This window comes from Rhinoderma darwinii, chromosome 7 (genome assembly GCF_050947455.1).
Source record: "Rhinoderma darwinii isolate aRhiDar2 chromosome 7, aRhiDar2.hap1, whole genome shotgun sequence".
NCBI classification, from domain to species: domain Eukaryota; kingdom Metazoa; phylum Chordata; class Amphibia; order Anura; family Rhinodermatidae; genus Rhinoderma; species Rhinoderma darwinii.
In genome coordinates this window covers 15,247,714-15,263,968 of record NC_134693.1, presented here as the reverse complement: position 1 = coordinate 15,263,968, position 16,255 = coordinate 15,247,714, and the positions used below count along the sequence as shown (strand labels likewise).

General features: G+C 41.1%; 1 protein-coding gene across 1 annotated transcript in view; it reads left to right on the top strand.

Moving 5' to 3' along the window:
- NEGR1 (neuronal growth regulator 1) overlaps positions 1 to 16,255 on the top strand; it is a 404,305-nt gene that overhangs the window by 346,816 nt on the left and 41,234 nt on the right. Inside the window, exon 6 of the mRNA XM_075832083.1 lies at positions 8,604 to 8,645. Within this exon, the coding sequence (XP_075688198.1) occupies positions 8,604 to 8,645 (42 nt within the window). The remainder of the gene's footprint in view (positions 1 to 8,603; positions 8,646 to 16,255) is intronic.

The following is a 16,255-nucleotide window of genomic DNA, read 5'->3' as shown; positions in this document are numbered from 1 at the left end:
TCAAAACTTTTGGAAGTGCTCTTAGGGGAAATTGACCAGTGTGGCACAAACATTAGGCCATAAGCCACACCCATATGTACAGGCCACACCCCTTTACAAAGCCCTTTCCACACCCTAATGTTTTCAAATCATAAGCAGCAGACCCCGGATTCAGATCTCCCGAACCAAGATTCAGACCCCGGGGTCAGACCTCATATACAAACCTCCTCAGACTTCAGATACAAACCTCCTCAGACTTCAGATACAGACCTCCTTAGACTTCAGATATAAACACCAGATACAGGCTCCTAGATGCAAACCCCAGATACAGATCCCCTTAGACCCCAAAAACAGACTTTAAACCTCAGATATAGACCTCCTCAGACTTTAGATACAGACCCTAGATTCAGACCCCAGAGCCATACGTATGGTAATGGTGATGACGATGCCGCTGCCACACCAGCTAGAATTCTCCAGCCGACACTTCCACCATATATAGAGCTGGTTTGCACCACTCACAGTGCATTGGGTGATGGCAGCAGGATGCGGGAGAATTGCCAACTCTTCCAGGAGTAAGGGAGGTCTCCCCTTTTTCCGGAATGGTCCCGGATGCTTTGGGAGAGTTTGCAAGCCTGACTTAGAGACTTTTACCCCCACAATGAGAAAGGAAGATAGGTAGTCAATAGAGTCAACTGGTTGTGTCCCCATGGTAGACCGCTATCATAAATTGGGGTGTGCGTCTCTCGAAGTAGTACTGGTTAACCACCCAACACACAAACAAACTCTTATCTTGGGGCCTCAGGACACGAGCGTCGACCTACTATGCCACTATTGCATTTGCCTACTCTAAAGTGGGGGACGGAATCTAGAGACTGGTTGTCCTTTGTCTTTTCTATACTTAATAAAGGCCACGATGGCAAAACATTATACATACTTTTGAGGACATTGGTAAGTGTTGTCTCATTTTACAAGTTATTGAACCAACCTGAGAAGGTCTTCACATCACTACCCTGCTCCAAGACGCATGTTGTCAGGACATGCTGAGAGTTGTAGTTTCGCCACATCTGGAGAGGCACAGGTTGGAGACCACCAATGTGAAAGCCTTTTCATGTGATCATGGAGGTGAATCAATTTAACTTTCTTGATGAATGAGATCCTTGCCGAAGAAGAACGGACCACACGTCATGAGCAGGTGTTTTTGGAATTGGTTTTGTTTCCAATTGTTTTAATTTTTTTATTATTTTAAAACCCCCCTCCCAAAAAAAGTTGCTCGGTGGCCACTTGCAGCTGTCATAACATAAAGGCAGAGCTGACAATCGACTATGATTGGTCGAGGGAAATGACACTAATCAATAGGGTGAAACCGCTATTGTGTTTTTGTCTTTCCTTGCTGAGTCTAATTTGCTTTTGAACATGCAAATTTTCTACTCTTGCAACTTGGCAGCCGGGCTTATTAATAGTTTAAACTACTAATTACTGTAATTCTAACACCGGCTTCCAAGAAACGTTGAACAAGTCAAGTTTCTCTGGAGAATTTTGCTGCATAGAATGATGATCTTGTTCTTCACTATAGGGTTACTCTTCAAACTGTTAAATTAAATTTGGGAACTTTGATTTCGGAGCTCGGCATGTGTTTTCTTGGTCTTTTTTAAGTTAAATTGCTGAACAATGAGTCTCACGTACAAAGTCTGGGCTTCAAACAAATTACTGGTAGGCACTGGATGGTGCATAAATTAGATTGGCAATTATTAACAATACCGAGAGTTTGAGATTAATTGCCATCGTATGATGACCCGCTCCAAAAATCTTCAAGAATAATAGCACAGTGGAGCTTTAAACACGAGAGGCTACGGCTCTTTAAGTTCATGTTTTTGCTTTAACATCCTTAGAATTGGAGCATAATAAGGTTAAAGTGTCTGTAGACTGGAGCGGATGTTATAGATTTTTATTTAATTCCTCCTGCCGAGTAAAATATAGAAGTCAGTATTGTGGGTAATATTGGTTATTGAAGTAAATTATGGGGTTTGTTTCTTTATAGGTCAACCGTGTTTTGATCTTTATTATATTCATGGTTTTAGAGTAATAATTTATCAAGAATTTTTCAGAAAGAACTGCTCACTGGGTGGCGCAATTGGAGTAATGTCTTGTAGCTTCCATACAGTTATGTTTAAGGTTCATTCCGACCATATAACTACCCTGTAGAAGTCTCTGGGGCCATACTGTACCTCTGTATTTCTTTAATTTCATAAAAAAATGTCAAATGCTCCATCGGATATCATATTACAGAGGTATTCTATCTAGGAGCATTGCATTATGGAGAAAAGAATCTCGGAGATACCATATGACGGCACAGAGTGACTACGGCTTCTTTGTATGGAGTCATATGAACTCCATGGGCCACCATACAGACTCTCCCCAAAAAAAATTCCTTGAGTTGCACTGCACTAGAGATGAATGTTAGGCTATGTTCACATCTGTGTCAGAGACTCCGTTCACTGCATCCAGGGCTATTTTTACCATCAAAATGTTGGAAACCTTGTCCAAACCCAATGAACCCCATTGTTAGTCAATGGACTCCATCAGAACCCAGTGGTATTCATCGTGCAACGGATCCGGCTATGCGGCACGGTTTTTATTATAAACAGAAACCACAAGTGTGAACAGAGCCTTAAAGAGTGATTCCCGCCATTAAAAATGTAAGGCATATCTACGAGTCCCACATCCGTTACTGGAAAACGGACAAAATATTCTAAGCATACTGCCATTGATGTGAATGGTCCTTTTCTCAGAATTTTTTTTTAGATTCTCATCATTAGACATTTCTGAGCAGTGCCAAAGGGGTTCATTTTCTGTGTAGAGCCCTTTAATTCGGGAAATCAGTGGTGATCTGAGATAAGACTTCACTAATGGGATCTTGGCAGATTATAAATTCCCCTTTAAGGCTCACAATTCATTGCTCTCAGATTTTATATGTGAGAACATCGTGGTCTGTGGAGGGGGGTCAAGTGTCCGGAGTAAAATTGCTTCCTTTGAACACCAGTCAGGGGCCATTATATATTATATACGTGCCAATGGTTCCATACTTTCTTAATAAGCCTGTCCTCTTTGTTAACTTTAGGTAAAGAGGACATACCCCTCCCCCACTTGTTAATATTTCCAAGAAGTAATGCCGCACTCACACGCCTGTCTCGCTGTCTTTCTCTTCCATTTCCATCTATAATTATGTGTAATTACTAATTAACAAGAAATCTGAATACATTTCGCGTTACCTATAGAGAAAGTTGCGGCCTCACATTTTATTACACGCAAGCTATCATTGTGTTATATAAATCACTGTAATTTACAGAAAATGGTTTCACAGAAAAAGGAAACACAATAGACGACGAGTGCCTCACACGTGATAATTTCTGGTGTGGCACGCGTTTCACGCTACGAGATTTATGATTGGGTTCTCTAAACAGAATTGACTGGTAAAGATGTCTGGTCGGAGTTCTTTGTAAGTTGAATTAAATCTTCCGGCACTAGAAACAATCACAGGACACTTAAAGGGGACGTGTCCAATGGTGCCTTACTTTTTATGACTTGCTTTGTACATGGTGCACCCTGTGCCTTTTATAAAGGGCAAAAAAAACAAAAAATTGAGTTGCCATCGAACCTCGTACTTCTTGGAGGGCAATAGGTCTTGAGCAGATTGCTCCCTCTTTAGCAGGCCACTGTTTCGACTTCATACACGTGTAATGAAGTGGCTGCTTTGGATCAAACATACAAGATTAGTCTCCAGCACACGGCCATATTACAGCTCCGTACCACCTATAAGTTGTAATATAGAGCCTATATACCAAGGGGGTGGTTGTCAACAAAAGTAGTTAGTGTAGCTGTTAAAAAGGGCCTGTCAGGTCTTCTGATGTGTCTGTTTTACTTACATTCCCCATAAAATAACAAGGCTGTATCATTCCTCTGCTATTCCTCCTGGAAATGTATAAAGTGGCAACTGGGTGTTACCAGTTAAGGGCATGACCCTACACAGACTGATACTGACAGCACTGATTGGGCAGTGTTCAGGGAAACACCCTACAGACAAGGTGAATGGTAACATCTAATTGTCAATTTATTCATACATTTCCAGGAGAAATAACAGAGGAACGGCACATTGCAGAATTCTAGGAATTTTTTTGGCAGAATTGTTATTTTTGGGGAAATACAAGTGTTCACCAAAACAGACATGAGAGTAGAGATGATAGGACCTCTCTAATACAGCCTAAGGTGCGGGAAGCTCATGCACAATGCTTGATCTAAGTAGCAAGATAGTACCAGAGGGTCCTCCCGCAATTTTGGGTCTTACGGGCCAGTCCACACAGAGTTTTTTGGCGCAGTTTTTGACGAGGAAACCATGTAAAAAAACGGCCAAAATCGCCTCCCATTGATTTCAATGGGAGGTGGAGGGATTTTCTTTCCCAAGGGCGGAAAAAACGCTAGCGTGGAAAAAAAAGCAACATGCTCTTTCTTCCCACGGTTCCGTCTCTGACCTCCCATTGAAATCAATAGGAGGCAGAGAAAGCGTTTTTTGCAGCATTTTTTGCTCGTGGCGCTCAATGGCCGCGGCCAAAAAACGCAGCAAAAAACATGGCAAAGAAATTCCTGAAGGAATTTTGAGGCAGATTTTTCTGCCTGCAAAAAACTCTGTGTGAAGGGCCTAAAGGTCCAGCAGAAGACAACCCCATTTGGTGACTTTGGAGCAAATCACTTGCCACTAGCGACTATTTCTTATGGATCACAAATAACCTATTAGACTTTATTAATGAAGTGTCCTGTATGTGGAATGATGTTCTGTAAAGATGGAGGGTGGCCCTCAGATTCATTTCCTCCAGTGGGCCCAAGGAACCCCAAGGAGTCCAACACTATTTCTCCCCGTCTCCTGTGTTTGTGTTTTGTTTTTTTATATTAACTATTCCATCCTCCACCTTCCTCACCACATCTACTAGTAATGGAGACAACATGGCAGCAAAGAGATAAAGACAAGGACAGTTCTTCCTCACTGTGGTTACTCTATGATATTATCCCAAATAGTGAAGAAATCACTCGTTATGTGGTTATATTATATATTTACTGAGAATAACACATAGTCCATAAGGTGAATGCATTGTGAAGAGTCCACCATATAGGATTCTATGGCGCTGGCGGCTGTTCTGGATACAGGAGCTATGGCGACGTGCAGGACACTCTGTCTCTTACTGCATAGTTATGAGCAGCCGGCAGCAGTGCCACAATGGTCACCACAGTTGTTACCAGTCTGATGTGGCACATTCACCGACTGCTGAAGGATCTCTTGTACAGGCATACAGCTTGGCACAGGTTGTAAATGGCAGCAAGGAAAAAATGCCAATCCTGCGCCAATCCTGTGGACTGTAGGATTGCTCTTTGCCTAGAACATAAAACAGATATATAAAAGGACCCCTCACCCACCATGTGTTTGTGATTTTAATATTATCTTATGCCCGTCAGACTCCAGGACTTGTATGTGACTGCTACCACTGCACACTCTATAGCTACGCTCCTGGGAGGAGGTGCTACAGGGTGGATACATCTGATTGGTTTAGAGCACACAGCAGAGCAGCAAGACCCCACCCACTCAGCATGCATGGACATATAAAATAGACATTTACCAAAAGACCCAAAATCTGCAGGTCAGATGCAACATTTAGTACATCTAATACACATCTAGGAGGAGGAGGGATTGGGATTTTGTTTTTTTAGTACACTTAAAAAAAACATGAAACAAAAAGGTATTTCAAAAATTAAATGCATCATGAATGTTTGGGGGTTCTGTGACGCAGACTTAGAAGACTGTATAAAGTATATTCAGGCTTTCACAGCACAGGGTTCCCCTGACCCGTCTTTTTAAACAATCTGTGTGACTTTTCCAACTTTTCTTCAATAAGCCTAAGTTTCCTGTAAAAGTTAAAAACTGAGACAAACACACAATGCTTTAAGCCTGACACTTCACACGGCTTCAACCTGACTTTGTGTTGGCTTGACTCACTCCGCTTTGTTTTGGCACCCGTCCCAGCTTCCATGTAAACGCGTCTTTCTTTCACCAAAACTTCAAGTGGAAATATTGTCAAACCATTCCACTCAAAATCCTCTCTCTTCCTTCAGTCTTTCCCAACATGCAATTTACTATAAAAAGACAATTTTCTGGTACAATTAGTTCAGAATTGGGTAAATATTCCTAGATCAAATGTACAAATGTCTAGAATACCTGCAAATTCAGGAGAGCATTAAAAACCCTAGAGCTTCCAATTGGGACCAAATATATTCATGAAAGAAAATTGATAACTTGAAACAAAAATCTGGTCCATTAAAGAAGTAAATTTAGAACTTTTGGAAAGTTTTTTAAATACTAGAGCATGTGAAAAACTTGGATATTACCATATCAAACCAAGTATTCACCTGTTAGACAAGTTATCAAGACACAATGATATTTAGTCATATTATTATCCATTTTTTAAGGTGCAATAACTTTTTAGGCCTTTAGAGGTGCTATGTTCAACAACAGTAGAGTGCATGTCAGAGCAGGACCAAGTGCTGGATTGTGAATTCCTTAGAAAGTTTTTATTTCCCTAAAGGTCTAAGGGCTGAGGGGAGGGGGTTGTTAGGACACTTTTTATCTCCCATTAGGTGCCTTCACACACAACGTTTTAAAGGAAAAACACCATGTTTTTTCAAGCATTTCTCCTGGCTCTTTTGCCACTTACATACAGTATGTTTTTTAGGTGACTTTTTTTTTCTTTTGTCTTGCATTTTACGGGTCAGTAACATTTTTTTGCAACCAATGCCAGGTGTTGATTTGGCATTTCTTTTCAACCAGTTAGTGGTGTTTTTCTCCCATAGACCTTCATAGTTTTTTTTGCCAGGCTATTTACTTTGATTAATAGATAAAATATAATGCAGTAGGCCTATATGTGCTCTGTTTTGGTCTTCTACCAAGCAGCTGTTCATGTAACTGATGGTAACATCACCAATTGCCAGCCAAAGCCTACACCCACATAGGGCAATATCCTCAGCCCTCACTGGTAGGCTCGCCCTCACCTCTTCTTGTGCTGGTTATCTAACATGTGATATGTAACCACTCCCCTCAGTGTCATGTGACTGTGGGAGCACGTATATAAAGAGTGCACAAGACGACTCCTACACTTTTGTGGTTGGGAGCCTATAAAAGGGACGTGTATTCTGCAGTTCTGCCTGGAGAGTCATGTTTACAGGTAAGGTAAGTCATGTTTACAGGGAGTTTGTTCCCAGGGTGTCTTCGCATGACTAGAAAATCACCCTGCTAATGCGGTCCAGAAAAAACAAAAACATCTGGTCACATATAGGAATTCTGGATCAGCAGATTCAGGAACCATGTTCTAAGTTACAGGGCACCCATGAACATTAGATTATTATACAAGTTCATCTTGTTTTTGGAAGAGAGATAATGGTGAGCCTATAACATAATAAATTATATGGTTGAGGCCTACAAACTGCACTGATTAAGCCCTACAAAACGCTCTGGTTGATGCCTACAAATTGTACTGTTAAGTCCTACAAAATGCACTGATTAAGGCCTACAAAATACTCTGGTTGAGGCCTACAAAACGGACTGATTAAGGCCTAGAAAATGTACTGGGTGCGGCCTAGAAAATACTTTGGTTATGGCCAACAAAATGCTATGGTTGAGGCCTACAAAATCCACTGGTTAAGTCCTACAAAATGGACTGATTAAGGCCTACAAAATGCACTGGTTGACGCCTAGAAAATGTACTAGCTAAGGTCTAAAACTATGGTTGCCACCAGGCCCAGGAATTTACACTGAGAGGTCGTTACCAGTAAATTTTTACCAGCAATAGCAAGTGCCGTTACTTTTACTGAATAAGATGTATTAAGTGCGTGCGCAATCAGATTACTTCCTTTTTGGATTTGATACTTCTTCCGGCCTGCCCAGTCCTAGGAAAGTCAGTAGTGTCAGGACTATGTGGGACTAAGTGTGAGATTGGCACTGGTGGTAGATGGTAGCGAGTAAGTTAGTATAGCCAGAGACACTGACATTCAGAAGCCAGAATTGTGTCCACTGCCGGCCTGCATAGCCCCGAAGAGTCAAGAGTGGAGGAAGATACTGACTTTGTTACAGGGAGTCATTATCTGAGGCTCCAGACTGAAGTGGCCAAATGCACTCAGTGTAAAGCCACACTCCAGAACCTCGCCCGCTTTTCTTTTTACCCATATTGGTGTGTATTTTCCCAATGCCGGTTTGTGGTGTTTTTTGATGCACCTGTAAATACACCTTGAACCTGGCTGGTATTTTTGTGTGAAATAAGTGACAACCCTGCCTACAACAGGTTCTGGTTGAGGCCTACAAAATGTCTACCTCCGCACTGCAGATGAAGGGTATATTGTATGGCACTGTAATCTGTAAATGACAAAATGAGAACTTGTCATGGGTTGGTGTGGTATTTACAGATGACAAGGATGTTCCTGTTTGTCGCATGAATGTTGCCTGCCTCATTCTGCGTGCGTCTTCCATAAAGTGTGTGATTAATGCCCAAATTGTTCTTGTTTTTGTTTTTTTCCTTTTTCCCCTTTTGTAGAAATTATTGAAACTTCTACCTCTAGTCCTGTCACCAGCTCAGGTCAGTGTCCACATACGCTCAAGTATGCCTGGGTACTCTCTCTGCTTTGCCATGTCATCGGCCATATGTCACGTCAAGCCAGCTATCACTGCTATGAATTTGTTATCGTTGTATATTGTTCTGTTTTATATGTTTGTATGTCGCTCATTGGCTGGAATTTAACATCGGGACTGGGGTTAACCTCTAGCTATCTTCTATGGAGTCAGTCATTTTGTGGGTTGAAGTTATATTTTCATGGAACTATAGCTGGCCGTACACATTAGAGGAGCCTATACCATTGTATGGATGGTAATACCCAAAAACATCAAACTGTATAGTCTATCCATGCTGAAGGTCTACATGAGGCATCAACCAAAACCATGACCTCCTATAGAACAAAATGCATGGTCTTGCCAAAGCAGACTTTTGTCTTCAACCAGGTCGCTATATGCACCAGATCTTTTTTCAGAATTAAACAGGTGGTCCAGGATTAAAAAAAAAAAAACCATGGCTGCTTTCTTCCAAAAACAGCGCCACACTTATTCAATACCAGACAGAACGCATAGACAGGTGTTGTACTGTTTTCGGACGAAAGCATCCATGTTTATCTAATGCTAGACAACCCCTTCTTGTGTGTTGACAAGTGCTATATGGAAGGGGCATTCAATGGCCAAGATGCCCTCTTGACCTCACTGGTGCCATCCTCTCCATTTCTTTGACGTCTGTAACACAAGACTGCATTTTAAGTGCCCTCTGGACCTAATGACCATGATCATGGCTTTGATGGTCATGAGGAGACATTGCTCCTCCTGTGGATGTTGCTAGTTTATTATTTTTATAAAATAAGGTATATATGCCCACAAAATGGCTGCCTTGACTCTTATTGGTCAACTTTGAACCAGGACCAATAGATAAATGGGTCTACAGCCCAAATGCTCGAAATAGCATGCTTTACCAGTCTACAGCTTCTTCTCTACTTTATGTTGCTGCTTTAGAAATATCTTCTGAAGAATTAACCGGTAGAATTAATATTTATGGAAGAGATAAAAATGTTGTTGAGATGAGATAATTAACTCGTTTGGAATTTCTCAGATTGATCTGATGTCTGCCTGCCATTAGGATACATTGGGGATCGTGGTGATTCACCTTTGGTCAATCCAAATCTGTGAATTGATTGACTCATTGTGACCTGTGGGGCCAGGAAATCAATGCTATGCCCCAAGTGACTTGCTCATCTCGTTATATTGTACATGTATGAGTTGCATGTCCTGCCAAGTCAACATCATGCCTTTCTTCATCATCTCCTAAGTATTATTCATAGATGGTAACAGTTCTTCCCCTTCGAGGACCATCCCATGAGCTAGCAATTGACGCATAGGTGTTTTTGTAATTAGATGTCTCTTTTTTTTTTTTTTTTTTTTTCAATTACATTCTGATCCCACCAACACATCATATTCTCAGAATAAGAAGGATTCTTCAAGTGTTTCAAATACTCAGCATTGTCAAGATCTCTGTTTGCTGTCAGTGAATGGGAACACTCTTGTTTACATACAGTAGATGAAAACCATACATATCCATGACTTCTCACAGCTAAGTGGTGGAACCAACTGAATTCTGTCTAGATAATCCTCTGTCAGCTAAACAGCCGGGAATGCCTGCACTGATACATTGTAGCAAACTGTCAGGACAAGTGAGAATTGTCTTTCTGCTGAGAGGATACACTATAAGGCTACGTTCACGTGTGTTGGATTTGCATATTGCAAATCCGACACTAATTCCTACATGATCCGCAGCAGAAATACAGCATTTTTGCCATGGATGTGCTACCAATCCACGGGAGAATTAACCCCATTGTCATTCATACGTCGAAGCCTTCCCTCCGAGGTATACGTTTGGACATACTACCAATGTGTACCTCCATTGGAGGCAAAAATTATGTAAACAGAACTGTAAAGGAGTAGTCTCATCAGAGAGAACCCCTTTAAGAGTTTGGCCCTTCAGATGATCAATTGATCGCCCCAGGTCTCGCTCCAGGAACACCCGGCAAACTGCAGATTTTTCTGGGAGAATCTGAGGGAAATGTAGCTTTACATGGCAGTCAATCAGATGAATGACCATCCTTATAATACAGATATCATATAGAGGGACGGTCCGTGGAGTTGTCCCCCCTCTGTGATGTCCATATGCCCTAGTAGGATTTATGGACATGGAGTTGTCTTTATGAAGTAACCCCTTTTTCTCTTAAAGGAGAGAATTCCTCCTTGTTTACTTCCAGGGTCTTACATTATATCCTGGTCTTGTGGTGGACACACAGGTGCATGGCTCGTTACTGTTACAGTATGTGTATCAGAGCTGTGTCTTCTAGCCAGCCGTTTACCTGTGTGTCCATCACATGACCATGAACAGATTTGTATCCCCTGGAAATAACCAAGGAAGCTTCCTATTGAATGACTTCAAACAGAGATCTTGAAAACTGTGAGGAATGGAAAAGTGTACAACTGTTTATTATTCAGAGGGACACATTTATTTTTTCAGAAACCCCTTTAAGTTAAGGATAAACCGACTCTACTTAACATCTGGTAGGGCGACATAATGTTTGAGACAAGTCGAGTTCCTTTAAAGTGTTTTCCCAGCTAGACATACATATTCTTTATATTTGCAGCCCTGGTGATCAGTTGATCGCCGCTGGTCCTGCAGCTAAATCCCCCGGAGATAACAGCTGTAATAGATAGTTGGCGGCCACTACAGAGGGAATATGGTATTACATTGCACCCTTTGAAACAAATGGACTCTTATGTATTCATTGGTTAGGATGAGTCCTCCAGAGGGTTCTTTAAAGTGGCTCTGACTAGTAGGGTGGGTCCTGAGTGGGAGACCCCACTTTTTTTTTTTACATCATATGTCTTAAAGGGCCATACGGACAGGGGTTATTCAGTTAGGACAACCCCTTTAATTCTATGGTAGATATTTTATGAAGGTTTCTAAACCCATTCATTGACAAAATCTCCCATGTTACTTACCTATTGAGCAGAGAATGCTACATTTAGCACTGAATTATCTGGATTGAAGCATCTAGGGGAGGGATGTTGTCCACTAAACAGTACGCAGATGGAGCAGACCCAGCAGTGATGAGCTGGATTACTTTCTTTGTGTTTGGACAGATTTCAGCATCGCTAACAACAAAAAAAAAGTAATTATTCCTTATGTGCCCCGTCCCTGGTTCTCAGCCAAATATTCTGTGAAAATTGGATGAAAATCCCATTATGCAGGTATAAAGTGACCTATTTTTGGAACTTAATTTAAAACAAGAAGAATTAAATGGTAAAATGGCGTAATGAAATGTCATCAGTCACTTTGGTAAGCTGGATCTCTCATTCCTCATGGCAGAACTATCCGTGTGTTTATCTTCTTTTATTTGTTTGCTGCAACAATTTACTTGATGGATATTAATGCAGCAGAGACTCTCTCAACAGGTGACATGAGAAAGTGACAAGTCTCTGTTGATTTTAATGCCCCCATACTGAGACAATCCTATCAAGCAAACATAAAACAGAGGCTTTACTACATTGCATGAAGAGACTCCCGCACTTGAGTTTTCTGTTTTCATTTTCCTCTACTTATAAATCGTTTTTCTGTCTTATTTCGACCTCTCTGCACTCAAAGTTTTGGTCTAGTAGATACTATTATTATAATCTTTTTAAAGGATTGTCCCACCCATTAGTTTCAGCCATATATTACGTGGTTGGCCATGTATTTGACTGACCGCATGTAATACTACATTTCTCCTGTAGTGGCCGCTGCAGGGGAAATTTATAGCTGGCTGCATATTCCCCATCAAAATCAGTGGTTTGCCAGACGTCTCGGGAGTCAGACCCACGCCGATCAGCTGATCACAGCAATGGCACACATATTAATGTAGTTAGCGGGGATGAGACAACTCCATCAACCAGAAACCCCTACCCAAAAACTCCCAACCTCTGAGGTTGCACTAATGGGGGGTTCTGCTTTCACTTGATTTAGAGGTGGCATCTTCACCTTCTCTTTTCAGTAACCACATTAGTCGACTATAATGGAGATGGTCATTCTTCAGACACTTTCCCTAAAACCGCTTCTGCAGAGTCTAGTCATCTAGTGAGGGACCTCAATAAGTTAAACATTGAGGGGGGACCTGTCACTATCACTAGGAACTGTATTGAAGTGGAAACACCCTAAAAGTGAATTTCAAAGTTTATTTCCACTCTTGAACGCACCATTTTGTTTTTTGTATTTTTTTTTAAACCTAAAAATTCTGTGCTGATTTATATCTTAAAATATCTACATAATAGTTAGAGCTCTGTTTGTTTTTTTTTATTTATTTTTTTAATACATCTTTACAGAGCCCTAATCAACTGCATAAACTTTTAAATTACCACTAGGGGGAGCTTACTGCATGCTGTGTTATTATTGAGTTGAATGTACACATCTGTATGCAGTAAGCTCCCCCTAGTGGCCACTGCAGGAAGCCATAATTGTATTAATTAACCCCCTATGTTTATGAATGGGATTTGGAGCTTTGTATCAGAAAAAAAGAGCTCAGATTGCTAAGAAGATGCATAAAGAAGTTAATCGGCAGTCTGAATCATTGCTCCAGGAGAAGGAAAGCCTGGCTCTGCTTCTGAGCTTAGCTATATGAGTTCAGACCGGATTTTCTTTGTGGATCCCGCTCCGCAAATTTGCGACGCTTTACTTTACATGTGGATATATGGATGTGGAAATGAGCGCTGAATCAAGAGCTTGCTGTGGATTTAAAAAAATGCAGCACATCAAGTCTGTTGCGGAAATGCTCCAGATTTTAAGCGCAGATTTCACCTTTTGCATTTGCCGCGGACTTCGATTAGACTTACCCTTATGCATAAGCTAACTACACGTCGCTGACTTTTTACATGTCGAATCCACAGCAAAATTTACTGCAGATTTCACCCTATGCCTTACAGAGGGTCAAATCCGTTGCAAAAATCTACGACATTTCCGCAAAAGAATGAACATGCTGCAGATTTTTTTCCGCTACGTGTGGATGAGGTTTTCAAAACCCCCTCCACATGTATTGTCTGATCTCTAACAATGCATTACACTCTAGTAATCGAAAAGCAACAAAATTCTGGGATAAGCTTTGGATGTGAACGGGGAAGAAGACATTATACAACTCAAAATCAGTAAACCTGCATTTTTATATACCAACCACTAGAGGCAGGCTTCGTCACCTGTAGCTCTGCATTAAACTATCTACAGCACTTTATAAACAGTTTGGTAAATAGCTAATCAGTCTACTCATTTCTACCATACAAGATAACAACTGTCCCCGGAGACCGGAGAAGCAAAATGTATTAAATTGTGATGAATTAATCTACATACTCATCGAGTGAAGCCAATTATGCAGTTTGTGGTTGGTAATTGAGTACTGATTAACCTAAGCACTACAGTGATTACTTATGGTACCTTTTAGATACTAAACAAACATTATACATGAGTTTCTTGGATTTGAGGAGATTTCCGAGGATCTTTGCGATGTCTTTCCCGCTTTAGTCATTATTAGCAATGTACGAATGTCATACTTTACATCATTTTGTTGTTCTACATAGTGCCCTTGGTGTCTTTTTTGAACTCGATAAATATGAGTGAAGAAATTTGGCGTGGAAATTGTTAACATTACAAAGTTATTTTTGCCCGATACCCCTTGAAGAGCATTTCCATTTTGCCCGATACCCTTTGAAGGCCATTTCCCTATTAATTTTTTTTTTTTTTTTTTAAATGACCAGTCTTGAACAGAATAGAAATGGCTGCCATTATAACTATCACTAGAGTTATCAACCAACTTTTTGAAACTCTTGAACAACTATTTGTGAAGTGATACATCCACCTCTGCCATATTATTGTATTATTTTGTAGATTTGGAACCCTAAAGGAAAGATGGGTGACCCCCTTGAATGCAATGTTCCCTCTAAGCCTTTGTAGCCGGTGAGCGGAACAGAAAAAGACCTGGGCCCATTAAACACTATGTTCACGTTATGTGCAGAACGTATTCATAGAACCTCATTGACCCGACGTATGCAAAAAGAGTGTCCTTTTGGTATGTTGGGGAGGTAGAAGTCAGTATACCTTTTTATTCCCACTTTATAGAATAGTGAAGTAGTCTGTGCTATTCCATACAGAGGCATCCACTAAAAATAAAAAAGCAACTTTCATATTTTTCCAATTCGAACTCTATGGGTGACTTATACCACTGTATGCCTATATAGCGGCATACACCGGAGCCTTCAGTCGGAGGTATACCACAGGAAATAGTCCCAACATATACCTCTGACGGAGGATCTGACTGGATTTGAATGGAGCGATGCAGAATAGCATCAAATAAATGTTAATGAACTTAGCTGGTCTATGGCATTGGCTGGGTTAATCTCAATATATTTGGTGTTTTATGGCAGTGAAGGGGTTAATGTCAGTATACCTGGTGGCCTAGGGCAGTGAAAGGGTTAGTCAGCATACCTGGGGGTCTTAAGAAGTAAAGGGGTTAATTTTAGCATCCCTGGTGGAGGGCATAACTGGGGTTTAGTTATTACTCCCCTCTCCAGGGTTATCCTGGCTGTACCAGGAAGCTGATAACCGATTGTTCTGCTTCCTGTTCCCTCCCTGCATTGATCATAGAGATGAGTGCAGGGAGGGGATAGAGAGGACAGAGCAGCTGTAACTGTAACAGTGCTCCGTCTTCTCTGTGATTGGACAAGGCGTTGTAGGAGCGCTCTTCATTAAGGAAGGAGCTCAGGGAATCTGCACCGGAGCAGACTTTTTCTGAGCTGGGATAACTGCCCTGTAGATTCAAGGGAGCAGTGATTGAAAGAGATCTAATGAAGGCCATATAAGCTATCATCATTGGTGACAACTAATTTGGCCTCCATGTGAGCTCCCTGAAGGTGGCCACCTGTCTTGTCTAGGAAATTGAACGCTAATTTTACCAATTTCATCCAGACGTGACTAAGAAACGGTCTAATAAAATGTGCTGCGGCTTGACAGAAGAGAATGAGTCAAGGATTTTATTTTTATTGGTGACATTTTTATTTTAGAGAAAAATTCACTTTAGGAATGCACAAGTGTACTGGGTATCCTAAACTAAAAAGAACATAAACCAGCAACCCATATAATAAATAAACCTTCCTTCTGGTTTTGAGTTTTACCATCATTCCAAACAGATAGAATAGATTAGGAAAAAGGTGGAACTCTAAACCAGATCCAGCACTCTAATTTGATCTCATTGGGACCTCAGTGCTCCGCCTGGCACTCCATCATAGAGCGGCCTCCATGGACAATGTGCATTGGTGAAACGCATGGACCACTCCCTCGATGGACACTAGAGTTCCAACGCATTCCACGTGACAATCCAAGGGATGAAAACAAAAACTACAAAATACAAATAAAAACGAAATTCTTCTTTATGGGTCTTAGGGGGACTCCCATTTTCTCACCTGCTCCTTTCCCCCTCCCAATGCTTACAGAACATGAACAATATGTTTGGGATAAAGGGGTAGGACTCAGGTCACTCTCTGTTTGGGAAGCAACTTGCTGCATCAGAATTCTCCCCACCCTGGCTATGTCTGTAA